Source organism: Neoarius graeffei, chromosome 16 (genome assembly GCF_027579695.1).
Source record: "Neoarius graeffei isolate fNeoGra1 chromosome 16, fNeoGra1.pri, whole genome shotgun sequence".
In the NCBI taxonomy this organism is placed as follows: domain Eukaryota; kingdom Metazoa; phylum Chordata; class Actinopteri; order Siluriformes; family Ariidae; genus Neoarius; species Neoarius graeffei.
In genome coordinates, this window is record NC_083584.1 from 21,995,124 (window position 1) to 22,015,727 (window position 20,604).

Below are 20,604 nucleotides of genomic sequence, written 5' to 3' on the forward strand. Positions count from 1 at the left end.
TAAAAGCATATTAAGCAATGACTGCTATGAATTATTCAGTGTTAGAGTGAAGAATGTGAGTCTAAACCTCTCCTGGGAGATTAAGAGGTCACTAGCCTACAAAGTAAGGGATTTTTCTATATTTGTAACCACGTTCTCATGGCTTTTCTACTGCCATACCATGAGGAACAACTAGGATTATCGTCTGTTTTATAGCAATATGATAGAAATAACCAGATACACTGCAAAAAAATGGCCTTTCAAAAATAAGAAATAAAAGATTAAAACAAAGCATATTTGCTTGAATCAGGTGAAAAAAATCTGCCAATGGAACTAGTCAAATTTGACTTGGTAAGATTTCTTAAAGTAAGATGAAAAATCTAACCTGTTTTTAGATGAAATAATTCCAAAATAAGATTGGGGAACTTATTATGCAAGATCTGATTAACTCAAAATAATCAAAATAGTTCTTATAACAAGATTGTACTTCATACATTTAGCCATTCTTTAAAAGATTTTTTTGGGCCTTTTCCACCTTTATTGGATAGGACAGTGTAGAGATAGGAAATGAGCAGGAGAGAGATTGGGAAATGACCTTAGGTCAGAATCGAACCCGGGTTCCCGGATTTATGGTATGGCGCCTTATCCACCTGAGCCACAACAATGCATTTTGGGGGCACTAGATTCAAAGATTTCAGTAAAGTTCATCTATTCCCAAAACAAGCATATGGTACTTATTTTTTTTTTCCTTAAAACAAGATGAACCGCATTTGACAAATGTCCAAAATGTACTTACTTTTCATTTTTTCATTTCATTATCTGTAACCGCTTTATCCTGTTCTACAGGGTCGCAGGCAAGCTGGAGCCTATCCCAGCTGACTACGGGCGAAAGGCGGGGTACACCCTGGACAAGTCGCCAGGTCATCACAGGGCTGACACATAGACACAGACAACCATTCACACCTACGGTCAATTTAGAGTCACCAGTTAACCTAACCTGCATGTCTTTGGGGGAAACCGGAGCACCCGGAGGAAACCCACGCGGACACGGGGAGAACATGCAAACTCCACACAGAAAGGCCCTCGCCGGCCACGGGGCTCGAACCCAGACCTTCTTGCTGTGAGGCGACAGTGCTAACCACTACACCACCCATGTACTTACTTGTTTTAAAAAAAAACTTGTTTTATTTTCAAAGGTGCTCCAAATAAGACTTTTTCAAGACATATTGTCTATACAAGATTTTCAAGATGGACTGTCTAAAAACTAGCCTTTCTAGCTAAATGAGGTTTTGCTTGTTGGGCAATTATGTCTTATAATAAGGGTGGCTAGATGTTTTGACTTGAAAATAGACAAATAAACTTCCTAAGATTTTTATTTTTTGCAGTGTATTAGTTTCCTAAAATAAAGTTATCTATATAGCAAAAAGTTTGTAGACACCTGACCTTCACACCTATATGTGCTTTTTGAGCATCCCCATTCCACTCTTTACTGTTATAATAACCTCCAATCTTCTGGGAAAGTTTTCCACTAGATTTCACGGCATGGCTGTGGGGATTTGTGTTCATTCAGCCACAAGACGATGAGTGAGATCAGGCGCTGATGTTGGGTGAGGAGGTCTGGGCTACAGTTGGTGTTCCAGTTAATCTCAAAGGTGTTGAGTGTGGTTGAGGTCACGGCTCTGTGCAGGTTAGGACAATTGAGTTCTTCTACTCCAGCTTTGGTAAACCACGTCTTCATGGAGCTTGCTTTGTGCACAGGGCCATTGGGATGCTGGAACAGGTTTGGACTCCTCAGTTCCAGTGAAGGGAAATTATAATACTACAGCATACAAAGACATTCTAGATAATTGTATGTGTCCAGCTATTTTTGATAAAAGGTCATATAAGAGAACACTTTATTGATCCTGAAAGAAATTCTTGTTCCAGAAATTGCTCCATAACAATACAGTATAAGTTAGAATACAACAATACAAGTTAAAAATAAGCTGTACGTAAAATAATAACTGTGCAAGAAAGAAATGCCTAAAAAACAGTGCTTAATAGAACAGTAGAATAACAATAGAAATACTGTAAGTTACATAAGGGCTAAACTAAAAACGAAGATGGAAACAGAAAATGCAAAAACCAGTAGCTAGATGGTTAGCATTTTAACAATAGAAATAAGGTAAGTTATGTAAAACAGTGTTTCTCAACCACTGGGCTGTGGCCCAATAGTGGGCCGTGAACCGCCATCTAGTGGGCCGCAAATTATTTTTTACAAGTTGAAGCTAATTTTTACTTGTACATCTGACATCACATCTGCCTCATTAAGCTATGGTCACACTACAGCTCGTGATGCTTTGCAATGGGTTATCGATGAAAATGAGGCATTTTGGCATCGATGCATGGCGATATACACGTGAGCTAAAAGTTGTGGTCACACAGCAGGTGAACACTTGACTGTCACGCCTTTGTGCGCTTGAGTCTGGCACTCACGGAGCTCATGGTGCATGTTCTTGGGACCCAGTTGTTATGGGAAACACCTGATACTGATTTGAGCGCAATCAGCAGATACAGAGACCGTTTTCACAGAGGCTGTGTGAAGTATCATCATTATCACCATCACATTTGTTTCGAGCCATGTTTATAACGCTGTTTAAATACACTGCTTTATGATTCTGCTTTGCTTTTGTTTGTGTTTTGTTTTTATAAATATCACGCCTGCTAATAAACACTCTTTCTGCACTTAGATCCATCTACCACCATCTATTTTATAGTGTAGTGTCCTGATCCTCAGATCTTTAGTCCAGCCATATATAAAAAGTTGTACTCCTTCATGCTCTTCCAGGTTTTCATCTGTGTGTCCGTGTAGAACGATGTCTGCAGCACCAGGTAGTTTGAGATGTCGGGGGACTCAATGGATGATTAATTTTCCAACTCGCAGGAAAAATCCTTCTTTGTTAGCCTGTAAGGATCTATCCCATTGAGTGGTTTCTGTATCCACTTCTTTTGAGCGTACTTCATGGTTTGATTAACTTGCTTATTTGCTGTACACAAACATGGCAATGAGTTCTTGTGTTAATGGACCAGACTCCACTTTTGGATCATTAATCCCTTTTGACTGAGAATGCCCTGCATGCATGGTTTTATGTTGGCTTCTGGCACATCCATACAGTTTTAAATACAATACCTACAATTAAAAAACAGTTTGTTTTTATTGCACTTATTTAATTCCTGGGCTCCCATCTGTAACAGGGAGTGACGTTGCATCCCATTAATACACCCCTGATGTAAAAGACTAACCTAAAAAAATTAAAGTACACAACAGAAAGGGAAAAGAAGTACACTGAGAGGAAAAGAACTGCATATGATAGTGGAATGTAATGAAAAGTAATATTTCATGTGGTGAAAATAAATATTGCAACAATTTGGTGAATAACCGCATATGGATGTAATGGTCAGTTGTCCACATACTTTTGGCCGTATAGTACATCTCAAAAGTAAATAGAGAGACAAAGAAAAAATAAGAGGAATGCACATTATAGTACTCACATACATTATTGAGTTTTATATAGGGGTGTAAAACAATGACACGATTTCTATTTTTATCTGTTTACTGTTCCAAATATTCATTCTGTAATTAGCAGAGGGGAACCATCAGGGCCTTCTAGGCGTTCGGAGAAGGCCCAAACATATCAGCATTTCAAATGTTATATTTAATTGCTTTCATTCTTTCATGATAATTATTCTCTTCTAATTCTAATGTGGCCTCATTTTCTGTCAAATTTGCTTCAGAACTGAAAGGGTTAATGTCCTGAAAACATTTAAATCGAGAAATAAAATGAGTTTGTTTGTTTGTTTGTTTTTTGTCTCTAGGCTGAGAAGAGTTTAGAGCTGCTCACTCATTGGTTAGGACTTCATTGCCGGGACAGAAGGCCATGGCAGTGTGTATTTATGTAGGAAGTGACAGATGAATTAACCAATCAGATTTTGATTTCTAGTGGGAGGGACCAAAAATTTATCGCCCTGCAATTACAGCGCACGTGGGAGCCAGAGACGTGCTGATTCGTGACCCCGCCCATCGCCTTTGATCTGTATTCAGCACCATTACAGCGCGCGTGAATCACTTTCCTGCCAGTTTGCCGACATTCTATCCATGTAAACAACATTCAACCAATCACAGCTTCCAGCCAATCAAGGCATCCACCAAATATGGCAAACTGCAACTGTTTAATGTTCGGATATTTCCGGAATATGTTCGGTAAAACTCCCTAGCACGAATCATCCCAAATCACGCTTTCTGGATGATCTTCGTAAAGAATCGTGAGCTTGGTGATGTTCGGGAGATCAGCTGACAATGCCAAATATGGTAAACCGGCAAAGCTCGGGAATGTACGGTGTAGTTCGAGCTACCTCATGAGTTTCGGTAAACTTTGCCAAGTTTCCCGCGAAATGACGAGTGGAATTGCCGAAAACAGAAATATCAGTATGTTGTGATGTTGGGTCATGGCGCAGAGGACAATTCTCAAAGAAAGAAAATGTATTTTTTTTATTTAAACAATTTGTCTTTGGTAAACATTTGTATATTGTATTAATAGTATTGCAGAGTCCACATAGATTACAGGGACCACTTGCTGTATCCTATGTAACAAGTGGAAAGTCTAGGCCAGAGTTTCTAGACTAGTGTAATGTATGTTTCTTTACAAATGTTTACCTAAGACAAGTAGTAGACTCAGCATATATCCTATGTAACAAGTGGGAAGAAAGTTTGAAAAGAAAGTATGTTTGGTTTGTCTTTGGTAAATTTGTAGACACAAGTCTAATAATAAACCGGACAAGACAAGTTTGAATTTGAGTTGATTTTGAGCTTATTTCAACTGACAATTAGCTTACACAGCAAGACTGTACTCTGACTCAGCTTTATTGTGGTTGTAATACATACTTCCTGAAAACCAGGTTGGGACAGTCCATCCTCACTTTGGGACAGTTGGAATTTATTTTTGGGACAGTTCTGGGACAATAGGGAAAAAAATTAATTTCAAGGCCTGCCCTCCGCCTACTTGAAGGCCAGCGCGAGCTTAACTGTGACTCGGCGCCGTCAGCGCAGCAGTGAAGTCACTTTCCAGCCGGTGTAGCGTTCATCAGTAGTGTTAGCAAATACTAATAAAGCAGTCAAGCCAGTGCTATCGAGAGCAAGTAGCACAGGCTAACGACCGAGAAACTACGATTTCTGTCTCCAGACTCTTCTTCCACGCTGCACACTCACCACAGTATTTTACACTCAGACTTAAGTATTCATTTCCCTGTGTAATTTACTTAGTTGCTTTTAAAATCAACATCAACAGCTACACTCAACGGAGCGACCTGGCAACCTGCCACTAATCCCTTACAAAATCCTTTGCCCTGTTGCTTTTTTGGTGTCTGGCTAAGTTTTGGCTGAGCTCAAGTCCCAGCTCTAATAGTAACAGTTGGCCACTGGTATTCAGATTTAAGTAGGCGTGGCCAAAATCAGAAACTTACTTATTTTAGAAATGTTTTTTTGAAAATCCTGCTCATGCAATGAATTTAATTAAGTTCTGTTTCTTATAAATGTCATCAAATTAGAAGCCAAATAAAAACCACCATGACACTGACCAGGCAGTTACTAAGGATGAATAAATGAAGGCCTTAAATGCAGCACTGTAGATGCATTGTTCACATTCATATTAATGCATGCATGAGCTTCATATCTGACCACTCACCTGCATGAAAGTTTAAAAAAAAAAAAAACTCCAAGACTTTTTGTCTAGTCTCAACCAGAAGTCATGTTTTAAAAAAATAAAAATAATAGTGCACATCCATTCTGTATCTGTTTACAACTCATTATCTGTTCATTGAGCAGAACAGGAATAATATTTATATGTAAGTGGTTTATAATCAGTTCTGATATGGTGTCTTTCTCTATAGCACTGATTGCTGGCTTTTCATCTGCAGAATGTGGAGTGCTCTTGATAAGATGAAAACACTCTCAAAAACACTACGTTCTCTCATTTGTATGGCAAAATTGTCCGTGCGTTTTTAATCAAGATGGTTTGTCACTTGCTTTCTGAAATTCTCTCAGTTTATTTTTATCTGACTGCTATGGCTTTACAACATATCGTTTGTTAATCATTGCTGCAATAATGGCAGTTCTGAATTCATTAAAGCCTGAATCTTGGTTTTCATTTCATTTTCTATAACGATTATTCATTGCGGGTCGCCGGAAAGCTGGAGCGATCCTAACTGATGTTGGGTGAGAGATGGGGCACACCCTGGACGGGTCATCAATCCATCACAAGGCTAACACACAACCATTCACACTCACATACACACCTACGGGCAATTTAGAGTTGCCGATTGAACTAATATGCATGCCTTTGGGAGGAAACCGGAGCAGCCGGAGGAAACCTACACAGGCATGAGGGGAACATACAAACTCTATACAGAAAGACCCCAGTCAGCTGTGACGTTCGAACCCAGAACCTTCTTGTTGTGAGGCGACAGTGCTAACCACCGCTGAACCTTGGTTTGTTCAGGTTAATGTGAAACAGACTTTGTGTGACATATCACAGGTTCAGCAGTTTGGTTTAATATATTGTAGAGTGAAGCAATATTCATTTAAATGTGTTATTTTTATTTATACTGTGCAGCTTGAATAAAATACACACACATATCTTTTTCAAGTGAAACTTGGGCTAAGTTGTTTCACTTGGTGAGAAATGCAGATGAGTGTAATGTGTATTTTCTGAGTAATGTGATGTCAGTGGTGTGTGTGTGTGTGTGTGTGTGTAGCATGTGTGGAGTGAGAGCGAGGACTGCCTGCCATTCCTGCAGCTGGCACAGGACTACATCTCCTCCTGCGGACACAAAACCCTGCTGGAGGTCCTTGAAAAAGTCTTCAGATCTTTCAGACCTGTGAGTGTTGTTCCTCTCTCTCTCTCTCATACACACACACACAACTAGTTGCAGAATCATTTTGGAGATCTGTGGTTTGGTATGTCATACTCAAAAGGTTGTTCTGAACAGCAAAAATAAAAACAAACACAGCATTATTCCAGGCACAACAAAGTATAAAATAGCTAGTTTTTTTTTCTCTGTGTACCTCCAGTTCTCTTTGCAGAACAGACAATCCTCACTAGCTGCATTTCCCCAACCAAGGTTTTCTTAACATCCATCCATCCATCCATCCATTATCCATAACCGCTTATCCTGTGCAGGGTCACGAGCAAGCTGGAGCCTATCCCAGCTGACTATGGGCGAGAGGTGGGGTACACCCTGGACAAGTCGTCAGATCATCACAGGGCTGACACATGGAGACAAACAACCATTCACATTCACACCTACGGTTAATTTAGAGCCACCAATTAGCCTAACCTGCATGTCTTTGGACTGTGGGGGAAACCGGAGCACCCGGAGGAAACCCACACAGACACGGTGAGAACATGCAAACTCCATACAGAAGGCCCTCGTCAGCCGCTGGGCTCGAACCCAGAACCTTTTTGCTGTGAGGCGACAGTGTTAACCACTACACCACCATGCCGCCCAATTTCAATTCCTGTTCCTTTAAATGATAATGAGACACTGTCCACTCCACCCCCCTCTTCCTCCAGCCAATAAGGTCACACTTTCCTTATGAATATTCATTTGCAAAGGCAGTTCTCAAGCCATGAGTGGAGATACTCAGATGAGAGGGCAGGATCAGTCTAATGAGCTCTGTTTGTGACATAGGAAGAGGAGCCAAATCTGAAGAGTTTGTTGAAGCACATCTCATCTCATTATCTCTAGCCGCTTTATCCTGTTCTACAGGGTCGCAGGCAAGCTGGAGCCTATCCCAGCTGACTACGGGCGAAAGCCGGGGTACACCCTGGACAAGTCACCAGGTCATCACAGGGCTTGTTGAAGCACGTTTTCTAAAATGGGCAAAGCAAAAGCAACTGACTGAGTATCTTATTTCAGAGTTTGTGAGTTGATAGGCTCCAGATACCCAAATGTATGTGCACAAGCACTGGAAAAAGTGAGTTTTTCATAACATGTCCTCTTTCCACACACTAGTGTGTAAGCTATAGTTTGTACAAGAAAAGAAATGCAGTCTTCCCCTTTGAGAAAACTGTCAGATCTTCTGATCCTTGTGTACACGGTGAATTAAACTAAAATATTTAGATATCTATACAAATTTACAGCCCAGTTCAATTTTGTTTTTTATCCCCCGCTGGCCAAAAGGCCCGAAGGGGGAGCATGTCGTGGCGATGTCCGTCCCGAGAAGGGTGCTCACCTTCTGAAATCAGCTCCTCTCACAATTTTTGGAGGAATTTCACAAAACTTGGCAAGAGGCATTGTTATATGTCGGTAGTACACATATTGTAATTTTGTTCAATTCAGTCGCATTTTACCAGTTACAGCCCTTGATTAACAACCTTGTACTTTCACAATTTCATGAAGGTGTGCTTGCCTTCTGACATCAACTCCTCTCACAATTTTTGGCCGAATTTCTCAAAGCTTGGCAAAAGTCCTTGTTATATGACGGTAATACGCATATTGTGATTTAATTTCGTTTGTGAAAATTTTACCAGAGTTTTGACCCTTGATTAAATAACTTTTTGCATTTTGACAATTTCATGAGGGTGTATGTTCTTCTGAAATCAACTCCTCTCACAATTTGTGGAGAAATTTCACCAAACTTGACAGAATTCTTTGTTATATGTTGGTAATACGCATATTGCAATTTCATTCAATTCAGTCGCATTTTACCAGAGTTATCGCATAGTTGCCAGCGGGAGATATCGTGCTCTTGGAGCACTCTTGTAACTTCTTCATTCACACCCGTGTTTGTACTGTTACAGAAAACACTCATTAGTGTGACTGAACCTCTGTTCTAAAATAACCTGCATAAGCACTTTCTAAATCAATACCTTCATGTTCATGATGCACCTACACCTTATAAACAACAACACCGAAATGCCATATTTGTGATAATTCTGCATTACAGCAGTGATGACATAAACAGCTTAGCAGCGCATGACTTGTTGTTTTGGAGGTCAGTTGGAGCTCATCATTAACTCATGATCAGGATGAGGAGGTGCAAAGGAGAGTTCTAGAGCTCTTGCTGTTCTTATTGACTACTTTCACATTACCCATAATGCTTTGTGCCTTGCAGTGGCAGAACAACTGCACACAAGGCCCCAGGGCAAAACACCAATCAGGGCCCCCTATGGCGAAATTGCAAACAAACAAATTAGAAGGCTTGCGGCATATAGGCCTACTCAGGCTATATATAACAAAAAGCAGTTTTTAAGAACGTAGCCTTTGGACCTAGCCATGGCGAAATTGCAAACAAACAGAAGGCCTGCTGCATATAATCAGGCTATATTAGAACAGAACTTGCTCAAAGTTTTTTATTTTATTTTTTATAGGCCTACATAGCCTGTATTTTCCATTCATTTTTTATTATGTTCCAAATAGACACTAAACAACAACAAAAAAATCCAGCAATCATGAATGATACACCCTCGTTGTGTAAGCACGTCTTCAACTACAAAGCCAACACTGAAACCTGCGTTCGTCATTAAAAAGGCATTCGACGCGCCTTGCGCTCCGCAAAGTCGTCGACTATTTGAGGGATGTTAAGCGCTCTTGCTCGCTCATTCTCAATTGATAAAATGGCCAATCCACAGAGTCTCTCTTGACCCATTGCGATCCTGAGATAATTTTTTATCAAGTTTAATTTGGAGAAAGAGCGCTCTGCTGTCGCAACTGAGATGGGGAGAGTGAGAAAAAGAAAGAAGGCCGTGCACACCTCACTAAATGTAGAAGTTACTGCTGGATGATCTACTGCCAGCAACCTGGTCAGGCTAAGCACAGATGTGTGTCTCGCTATCTGCTCCTTGAAACATGCCCTAAATGACACTAGTTGACCAGGAAAGCTGGAGTCAATATCCCGACTATAGTGATTACACAGTCGACGGGCCACTTCGTATAGCTCCTCGTCCTTGGCATGCTGGAGCGTATTTGGATGAATAGCCTCAAACAAATGAGCAGTCCGATTTAAACTGACAAACCTTTGTGACAGCTGCTGAATGATTACATCAAGGCATGCACAGAACACATTCACCCGAAAATAATGTTCTGCATCGGAAAGCCGACTGTCTTTGCTAAGGTGATCAAAGTGGCGCTTCACTTTTTTCAACCTGGTGGCTACAAATTGCGTTTGACTGCCCCGTTTCACAGCCAATGCCAGAGTGGAAGCCTTTGCTTCATCAAACTGCTCCCTGTACTCCTGTAGAGTTTGTACAGCATTCTGCAATAAGGCAGACGCTTTGAGGAGATCAATGGTCTTCTCCTGCAGTAACTTTGAGATGGCATTAGTGCACTCCAAAATCTTTGTCTGAAGGCTGATTAAAAATATGAACTGAAATTTAGTAATGGCCTTTTTAAGTGCATCTGCCTCATCTCGTTCATTCATTTTCTCGCTTGTAAGTGAGAGCTTTAACGACGTCTCCATATCTGTACTTTAACGCAACAAGCACATCGTAGCGAGAGGACCAGCGGGTTGGACAGAGGCATTTCAAGGTTATGTCCCTGCTCTCTGGGCTCAATAAGTCGCCAAGTAATGCCCATCTCTTAACACTGTTGGCAACCACATCATAAAACTGTCTAATCTCTGGGATAGTTTTGACAGAATCATTCAGTACCAAATTCAGACAATGAGCCGCACAGTGCACGTACAAAGCAAGGGGCTCCCGCTCCGCTATTCTCGCTTGAACACTAGAATAAATTCCACTCATGTTCGCTGCACCGTCATAATCCTGTCCACGGCATCTGGAGAGATCTAAGAGCCATTCCACCGAATCGGTGCCATTTCCGTCCCTAGAAAATTATATGTATAAATGCACATAAAAATGTACTTTAAAATACATTTCCTATTACGCAGAATGTCCTGCACATTGATCTGATTTCAAATTTAAGATATTGTAAGGATTAATAAAAACTACCTAAAACACTGAAAAATAGCATGTGTTACCTGTCCCCGCACTCTAACTTTATACTTAACTATGAAATATTATGATTAAAATCCTTCAGAAACAGGATTTCTTTTGCACTGTTGTGTGACTCCATATCCTATCCATTGTTTAAATATATTTTTTTCATAAGAAATCCACAATATCTTAGTTAAAATACATATTTTAGTCGTGTCCCTGGGTTTTCACTCAATCCTGTTACCCAAACATATTACCTCATCTGACAAATTTGGAACATTCCATAAATCACATGCTCAACAGGAAGTGACATCAGTTGTGTCTTCTGAAGGCCATGGGAAGACCAAAAGTTAGTGCTCTCATTTACTTTTCTGTATATTTGATGATTTTTAAACTTGGACTGATAAGGTCAATGTCAACATACTGTCCTGTTACTTAAGTTATTTCTTAGATATTTGTTTATTTTAAAAATACAGATTTTTGGTAAATCACTAGAATGTGCTAAGTGTGGTCATGCTATTAGCGATGACGCCATGTGGCTTAATTCCATCTCATCTCATCTCATTATCTCTAGCCGCTTTATCCTTCTACAGGGTCGCAGGCAAGCTGGAGCCTATCCCAGCTGACTACGGGCGAAAGGCGGGGTACACCCTGGACAAGTCGCCAGGTCATCACAGGGCTGACACATAGACACAGACAACCATTCACACTCACATTCACACCTACGGTCAATTTAGAGTCACCAGTTAACCTAACCTGCATGTCTTTGGACTGTGGGGGAAACCGGAGCACCCGGAGGAAACCCACGCGGACACGGGGAGAACATGCAAACTCCACACAGAAAGGCCCTCGCCGGCCCCGGGGCTCGAACCCAGGACCTTCTTGCTGTGAGGCGACAGCGCTAACCACTGCACCACCATGCCGCCGCTTAATTCCATGTATTAACTAATCCTAGCCATTCCCTTCAAGCCATTCCCTTCAATGCAGCTAATAATTCGGCCCTCCAGTTCAGAAGCGGATGCATTCACAGTTATCTCGAATCCAAGGAAAGCTTCAACTATCCTGATTTCACAGGGGTTTATTTTATTTTTTTTAACCATGATAAGAATGTGTAGCAAAAATTTTATATATATATATATGAGGGAGAGAGAGGTCAACTAGTCTCATCTCATCTCATTATCTCTAGCCGCTTTATCCTTCTACAGGGTCGCAGGCAAGCTGGAGCCTATCCCAGCTGACTATGGGCGAAAGGCGGGGTACACCCTGGACAAGTCGCCAGGTCATCACAGGGCTGACACATAGACACAGACAACCATTCACATTCACACCTACGGTCAATTTAGAGTCACCAGTTAACCTAACCTGCATGTCTTTGGACTGTGGGGGAAACCGGAGCACCCGGAGGAAACCCACGCGGACACGGGGAGAACATGCAAACTCCACACAGAAAGGCCCTCGCCGGCCCCGGGGCTCGAACCCAGGACCTTCTTGCTGTGAGGCAACAGCGCTAACCACTACACCACCGTGCCGCCGTCAACTAGTCTAATCATGTGAAAACTTGTAGGTTTCAAGGAATTTCCAGTGAAATCGCATAAGGCACATTTATTGGGAGGGCCTGAATGTCAAAGGGTGGGGCCCTGTATGGCTAGGGGGAGGACCCAAGGCCAAGGGGCAATGGCCCCGCCCACCCCCTTTAGCTCTGCCCCTGGTTCTAGGTATGGCCATGGGTGCATGCATTCTCCAAAAGAACTGCCTCCTTCCATTCTGCCATCAATTGATCATGTTCAAATAATGCTGCAGAGAAATCATTGAACTTGATTTTATACAGTCTATGGATATGATGTGACCCTAGTGATTACTGATTGTTTTTTTTCACGGGTGACACTGAGAAAGCCTATCATGTTTTAGAAAAGAAAAGAAAAAACATCCAATTTCAAAACTGTTTCATAGTAACGAGGACCTTGACAGAAATGTAGTGGAGTGAAAAGTACGATATTTGCCTTTCACATGTAGTGAAATTAAAGTCATAAGTTTCCCCCCAAAAAAATACTCAAGTAAAGTCAGCAGCCTTCTTCATCTGTCAACACGGGTGTTCCAACAATTACTGGCCTGCACAAGTTAAAAGATCGGCAGAAGCGCTGAGAAAGATTGACACTGATCATAGAAGAATCCACAGTGAAATGGTTTTTGCTGGGTGCTGGTTACGACGAGAAAGCCGTAAGAAAATACAAAACACTTCGTGCACGGGAACACAAGCAAGGAATTCACTCAGTCCAGTAAGTCCTGTAAACACAGCAGAACTGTCAGATTTATTTTTTTATGTTTAAGTTGATTTTGATTTCCTTCACTCTGATTTTCCTCGAGCTCATACCCTACCAGATTACGACAATCTTTGGGCTGTTAGAGGAAGCTGTTAGCACTACAGGGTCAAATACTACATCTGCTCTGCCTACAGAAACACTAAAAGGGGAAGCACATGTAAGCTTACTTACACTGCATTGTTTGCGCTTTGTTTTGGGATCTGATCCTTCAATAAAGTTGTCCTTTTCAGTTCTTTGACTTGTCCTTGTTTTTCAGTTTTTGCACTTTTTATGACGAAACACAAAAACAGAGGGGTCATAGGCTTCGTGACTTGGATCATCAGACTTTACTCCACCACTGAAGTGTGCAGAACACGGTCACATGTTGTCTATCGGTGTAAAATTTGGATGGCGAATTCTGTCTGACCACACTTTTCGACGCTTAGCTTCTTTAGATATTCTGTAAAACTTTAAATCAGGAAAAGTCGTTTTTCCCTGTGTAAATTCAAAGAAATGACGACTGAGGTTGTCTGACTTGGTAAACAAATATAGCACCTGGTTACCCTCCAAGGCGCAAAGCATTATGGGTATGTGAAAGTAGAGAATAGCTGTTACTGGCGTTCTATGCTGCAAGATGTGAGGCTGCAGGTTCCAAGACAAATACCCACATGAATCAGTCCTTACTAATCTCATCACAAACTAAAGACCAATGCATATGTATTGGATCTAGAATGATGTGTGTAAGGAGCATGAATGTATGTTTTTGTTTGTTGCACTCGTACAGCAGTAATGAAATTCTAAGTCCAAGCTGATTTTAGATTTCTACATCTGATCTCTAAGACTCCTAAATGAGGCCAGGTGAAGTGAAGCAGACTCTTGCTACCAAAGTAACTTCTCTCATCTCATTATCTCTAGCCGCTTTATCCTTCTACAGGGTCGCAGGCAAGCTGGAGCCTATCCCAGCTGACTACGGGCGAAAGGCGGGGTACACCCTGGACAAGTCACCAGGTCATCACAGGGCTGACACATAGACACAGACAACCATTCACACTCACACCTACGCTCAATTTAGAGTCACCAGTTAACCTAACCTGCATGTCTTTGGACTGTGGGGGAAACCGGAGCACCCGGAGGAAACCCACGCGGACACGGGGAGAACATGCAAACTCCACACAGAAAGGCCCTCGCCGGCCCCGGGGCTCGAACCCAGGACCTTCTTGCTGTGAGGCGACAGCGCTAACCACTACACCACCGTGCCGCCCCCCAAAGTAACTTGCGTAGCATAATTTGAATAAGAAAGGAATAAAAGACCCAGAGACATGCTGTTCTAGGAAAATAATCAACGATGCTATAGTGTGCAACCTGACATGAAGCAGATTTACCATTACCACCCTGAAGTTGGTTATTTTTTAGTAACAGCATATCCTGAACTGGTTTATTCCTCTCACACCACAATTTGACATGATTCATGATTACAATTTTTTTAATTATTAATGAATGACCTGTTGTATCTTTAATCATTTACTCATAGTTACATTTAATGTTGTGAATGTCTCAAAAACAAAACAAGTTCCTTAACAGTCTTTTCGTCACCAGCCTCACTTTTTAATTCTTTCTTCTCCTCGTTCCTGAAGACTTTCCTGAATGTTGCACTGGAGAGTCCAGGCAATAAAATGTTAGATAAATATTTCCAGAGGTGGACAGTAACGAAGTACATTTACTTGAGTACTGTACTTTTTTTTTTTAAAGATATTTTTTTGGGCTTTTTTCACCTTTTATTGGATAGGACAGTGTAGAGACAGGAAATGAGTGGGAGAGGGATCAGGAAACGACCTCGGGTTGGAATCGAACACGGGTCCCCGGATTTATGGTATGGCGCCTTATCCACCTGAGCCATGACGCCCCCTTGAGTACTGTACTTAAGTACACTTTGAGTATCTGTACTTTACTTGAGTATTATTTTTTTTGGAAACTTATGACTTTAACTTCACTACATTTGAAAGGCAAATATCGTACTTTTTACTCCACTACTTTTCTATCAAGGTTCTCATTACTCGTTACTATGAAGCAGCTTTAAAAGTGGATGTTTTTTTTATTTTATTTTCTAAAACGTGATTGTTTTTTCGCAGGTGACACTGAGACAGCCGATCAGTAGGGTCACGTCACATCCATAGACCATATAAAATCAAGATCAGTGATTTCTCAGCAGCATTATTTGAACACGATCAGTTGATGGCAGAATGGAAGGAGGCGGTTCTTCTGGAGAATGCATGCACCCCTACGGCCATACCTAGAACCCATGTTTCAGTTTTCTGAAAGGAATAAAGATTCATTTTGTTTTAAGTGTTTGCTTTGTTTGCCAAAAACGAACCACATCACGGCCTACAAAAACTCGCCGTCCAACCTGCGGAAGCATATTGAGGTATATAAACATTTTATTCCAAGAGAAAACTTGCAACGAAGCTGTCTGTGCTTTTAGAGCTAGCGATAACGTTGCAATAGCTATGCAGTCTGGTTAGTCAAATGACTTTCTATGGATTTTCCTGCCAAGTTGCCATCGCCTTACGTTAACACATTGCTAGTTAGCTTGGACACTGTTAGTTAGCATGTAAAAACGGAGTTACACTAACATGAATAACGTTAACTTATCTGAAGTCCTTTCAGAAATGTTTTAGCATAATCTTGCCAAATAAACAGAATGTAGAAATCTTTCTTTTCTAGTAGCATTAGCTACCTAATATGATTTCAAGTTTGAAAAGAGTTTGCTAGCATGTCAGATGGAGTTTCACTGACTAGCTAGCTTAATCTTAAACCACCATGATGGCACAGCACGCGTTCATTTTGTGAATTCACATTTCTGTCTTTGGTAACGGCGTTAGGTTTTGTAAGCGTTGTGGCAATAATACAATGATGCGTTGACAGAAAATGTACTTTTAATACTTAAGTATTTTTAAAAGCAAGTACTTCAGTACTTAAATAAAAATTTGACTGGAGAACTTTCACTTGTATCGGAGTAACATTTAACCAGTGGGATCTGTACTTTGACTTTAAGTAATGAAGTTGGGTACTTTGTCCACCTCTGAATATTTCCTTACAAAAAAAACTTCTCAGGGTATATATGAGAGAGAGAGAGTGTCTCATCTCATCTCATTATCTCTAGCCGCTTTATCCTTCTACAGGGTCGCAGGCAAGCTGGAGCCTATCCCAGCTGACTACGGGCGAAAGGCGGGGTACACCCTGGACAAGTCGCCAGGTCATCACAGGGCTGACACATAGACACAGACAACCATTCACACTCACATTCACACCTACGGTCAATTTAGAGTCACCAGTCAACCTAACCTGCATGTCTTTGGACTGTGGGGGAAACCGGAGCACCCGGAGGAAACCCACGCGGACACAGGGAGAACATGCAAACTCCGCACAGAAAGGCCCTCGTTGGCCACAGGGCTCGAACCCGGACCTTCTTGCTGTGAGGCGACAGCGCTAACCACTACACTGCCGTGCCGCCGTGATATGAACATATCCCTTGTAATCAGTTGCTATATTTAACAATTTTATTATTATAAATATTGAAAGTACTTTGCTGATAGATGAAGTTGTGTATCAGTGTCTTCACCAAACAAAAAACAATATTCATAACCTGAGTTTGTATGAACAGTGGAATGAACATGATGATGTTTTCCAGCTCCTGGGTCTTCCAGACATTGATGACGACACGTACGAGCAGTACCATGGAGACGTGGAGGAGGAACCAGAGACGGACCATCAGCAGATGGGTGTTAGCCAATAATATGCTCAGTGAGGTGGATCGACCTTCCACAGGCCGGAGCGTTGCTTCATTCCTTCTCTTTTTTCCTTCTTCCAAGCCATCTTCACATTTCTACTGTTTTATGATATGCACTATCCCTCTGTCTTACACACTCACACACATGCACCACAGCTTGTTATAATGCACGAGTTCGCCCTTTACCATGTACCATTCCACCCAAAACCATTCTCAGTCGACCTCCCATGTCCTTCTTGTTTTATTTAAAAAGCCCTTGCAGAAAAAAAATCGAAACAATTTCAGGTTTCTGTTGGTTCCCGTGTAATGGTATTTTGTGTAATGGGTTGGTATCAAAGTTTAATGGGTCCTAATGGTTTAACAGGTAACGTGTGACTGATTTTTGGACGTCCTTAATGGACTTCTAATGGGATTCAAGAGTCTGATGTCTCTGATGGTAACATTATTGTAATAAGCTGTGGTTCAGTTGCTTAACGGACCTTGTAGGCTTTGTTATATAATCCTGCATTTCAGGCTATGTGTAAGAAAACAGGAAAACGTTTATATGCAGAATTTAAGCTTATCTGGTGTTAGCATATCTGAACAATATTTCATCCAGTTAATATAAATATTAGAGAAGGCATGATAGCACTTTTTTCTTTTCAGATACTCATCAACATCGAAACCCGGTTGATTTTTAAAAAAAATTTTTCCTTTAAAAACTGCTAAGGTTTCATTAATTTATTTATTTAATGATTTTTTAATTTAATCGCTTCACTTTAAAAATACAAGAAAAAAAAACCCACATGGCTGAAAACACGACTTACACAAAATCAGAACTCAGCTTGACTTTTTTTTTTTCCCCACACAAAAATCACAGATGTTGCAAATAGAATTTAATTTCTGTTTATAATATCATAAAGTATAAAACATAAATATAATTAAATCAATCTGAATAAAAATACAGCTAGGTCTCTTTATTTGGAAACATTTCCAGTTTCAAAAAAATATTTTCCAAATTCAATTCCAGGATCGGATCGAATTATTTGTTTTTCTCCAATATCCGATCCACCATTTGGCATCAGATCAGTGCCATCTTGGATACCTATCCCCTATATATAAACCCTGTATACTGAATCTGAACCTAAATCAATATCTAATACACATGTGGGAACCATTAAAACCATTAGAGCTTGTTACATTGTTTAATGGAACCACCAGGTTAATCCCATTAGGAAGGAAACAAAAATTTATGGTTTTTTTTTTTTTAAGCAAGGAGGATTTATGAACCATATTAAACATACATTCATTCATAAAGCTCTTCTGAATACATGACATAGCTAAAATAGCTTAATATTTCCCCCAAATTGTCAGGATAGTTCAGCAGGTGCTTTAAATTTAGGCTTTCATCTTAACAATGATGAATAGAGCTTATCTTTCTGGATGTCTGTACTTAGAAAGTCGTGACTGATTTTCTGGTGAATAGGTGACGAGGTGTCGTAATGTCTGAGACCGATCAGTGCTTTCAAAAGTCAGAGGCAATATATCAAAGTCTTTGAAATACTCATCATAGCATTGGCTTTGTCCTTTTATGTCTCAATATCTTTGATTATATGACCATGAATTGAATAGGATTAGTGATCGCAGTAAAGCTCTCAGCCCTAGATCGGAGATAGCGTGATTGCATTTTCAGCTTTGTGTAAAGACAAGCCTTCGTTTGCACTTATGCATCGTGGTTACTTTTCTTTTTGGTCTTCAATAGTCTTTGATTGTATTAAACTTTGGGCATGTTTTCACACAAATCATGGATAATTATAGACTTCCTCCGTGATGTTTTCCTCCACAATTACGCTAAAGTAAAAGCCTGAGTTGAGCTTTAATGTGTGAAGTACAATAAGCGTGAACGTGTTGATCTGAAAAAGCAGCTTCCTCTTTTTTTCATCATCTCATTCTGACTGAGAAAAATATGATCGTCATCCAGCACACAGTCTTCATGATTAAAAGCACTGAGATGACTGAAGTCTGATACAGCCCACAGCAAATTCTTTCTGGACCGCTTGACCAATGTAAACAGGTTAGCAGGACCAGCAGGAACGTCACATGTTGTTCCAGGATACAAAGAAAGCTGATATGATCCTGCTGACTTCAGATGTTTACTGCTCACCAAATGCTGCCATCAGACCCCTGTATCTCTCACACACTCACTGCTTCCATTCTGTCTTCCTCAGCATTAAGCCATCCACATGTAATGAAGTCTGGTATAAGATCAATCAAAGCTACTCTTCTATTTTCATATTTTATTTATTTGATCATCCAGCTTTAACACTCTGCAAGCTTTTGTATATCCTCCCCCCCCCAAATGTACACCTTTGGGTATTTACCTGATTAAAACAACTATCATTATTTTAAAGACTTTAAGTTCTAACTAAAGTTTGCTTAAAGATGTAATTTTATAATTTGTCTTGTTTTATCCCGTGCTTTATCTGATTTGTTTCGTCCTCAAGTTTGTGTATGTTCCTAAATTAAACCATGTGGAGGTGACGTTCTTTCAGTTTGTCCTGTTCCCTCAGCGAGTCTCCCATTTTGCTTTTTAAGCCAAGTTACATAAATGAACTGGTTCAATATTAGTTATTATTCTATCCACATTTACTGGATATCAGCAATCGCATGCTCTGATTGGCTACTCTAGTACAAGGATATCAGCTCATATACCGTGAGTAGAGAAAAACAAAATGGCAGAGTGTGTTGGCGAATCAACCGAGGGCGAAATAAAAACTGTACTTGAAAACAAAAGCCCAAAAATTATCAAGTATTTAAAAGAAACAGAACTAGCTAAAAGAATATAGTCCTCTCCCCCCCAATAGCTCCTGTTCCACACTCCAGCCCAGTTGGTGGCGGTAATGCACCTTTAAGTTGCTTTGCCAACTGCCAAGAAAAACCTTAAAGAAGAACAAAACCCCCCCAAAATACAACAACAACAAAAAAGCGCAACAAAATATGGTATAAAAACTATTTTTTATTTTTCAAAAATTATTATAGCATTTTTCACAAATTGCTACTGTCATTTCACCGGTTTATTTACATTCTAAGCAGAAATGATTTTATCGGGTGTTTTGTATAAAGTTTTTATTTATTGAATTTGCAAAAAATCCAGTTTCTCAAAATCCAGTGAATGTGGATAGAATAAAACAGTTATTCCACTCAATCTGGTCATACATATTTATAGCCAACTCAGTGCTACGTGCCTCGTCGGCTATCAGCTCATGTACGACTCGATTTCGTGGAATAACTGTTATAGATACTAATATAGAAAATATTAATATGTAGCTATAATACTTTAATTCTATGATACTATTAATACACATAATAGTATAATACAGACATGACTTTTAACAACAGACACTGTCATGAAGTAACTTTACAGAAATCCAGATGTAGATTTATATTTAGATCTGTCATGAGCAAGACAGAAGTGACAGGAGCAAGGGGAAAAACTCCCTGAGATGACACGAGGAAGAAAACTTTAAAGAAACCAAACTCAAAAAGGAAGTCCGCTTCTGCAAGACACACAAGTGAGATTATAAACCAT

General features: G+C 40.3%; 1 protein-coding gene across 1 annotated transcript in view; it reads left to right on the forward strand.

Moving 5' to 3' along the window:
* Positions 1-19,519, forward strand: part of mturn (maturin, neural progenitor differentiation regulator homolog (Xenopus)) — a 37,326-nt gene extending 17,807 nt beyond the window's left edge. Inside the window, exons 2-3 of the mRNA XM_060942637.1 lie at positions 6,769-6,891; positions 16,938-19,519. Coding sequence (XP_060798620.1) covers positions 6,769-6,891; positions 16,938-17,042 — 228 coding nt within the window. The 3' untranslated portion in view covers positions 17,043-19,519. The remainder of the gene's footprint in view (positions 1-6,768; positions 6,892-16,937) is intronic.
* The last annotated feature ends 1,085 nt before the right edge of the window (positions 19,520-20,604 follow it).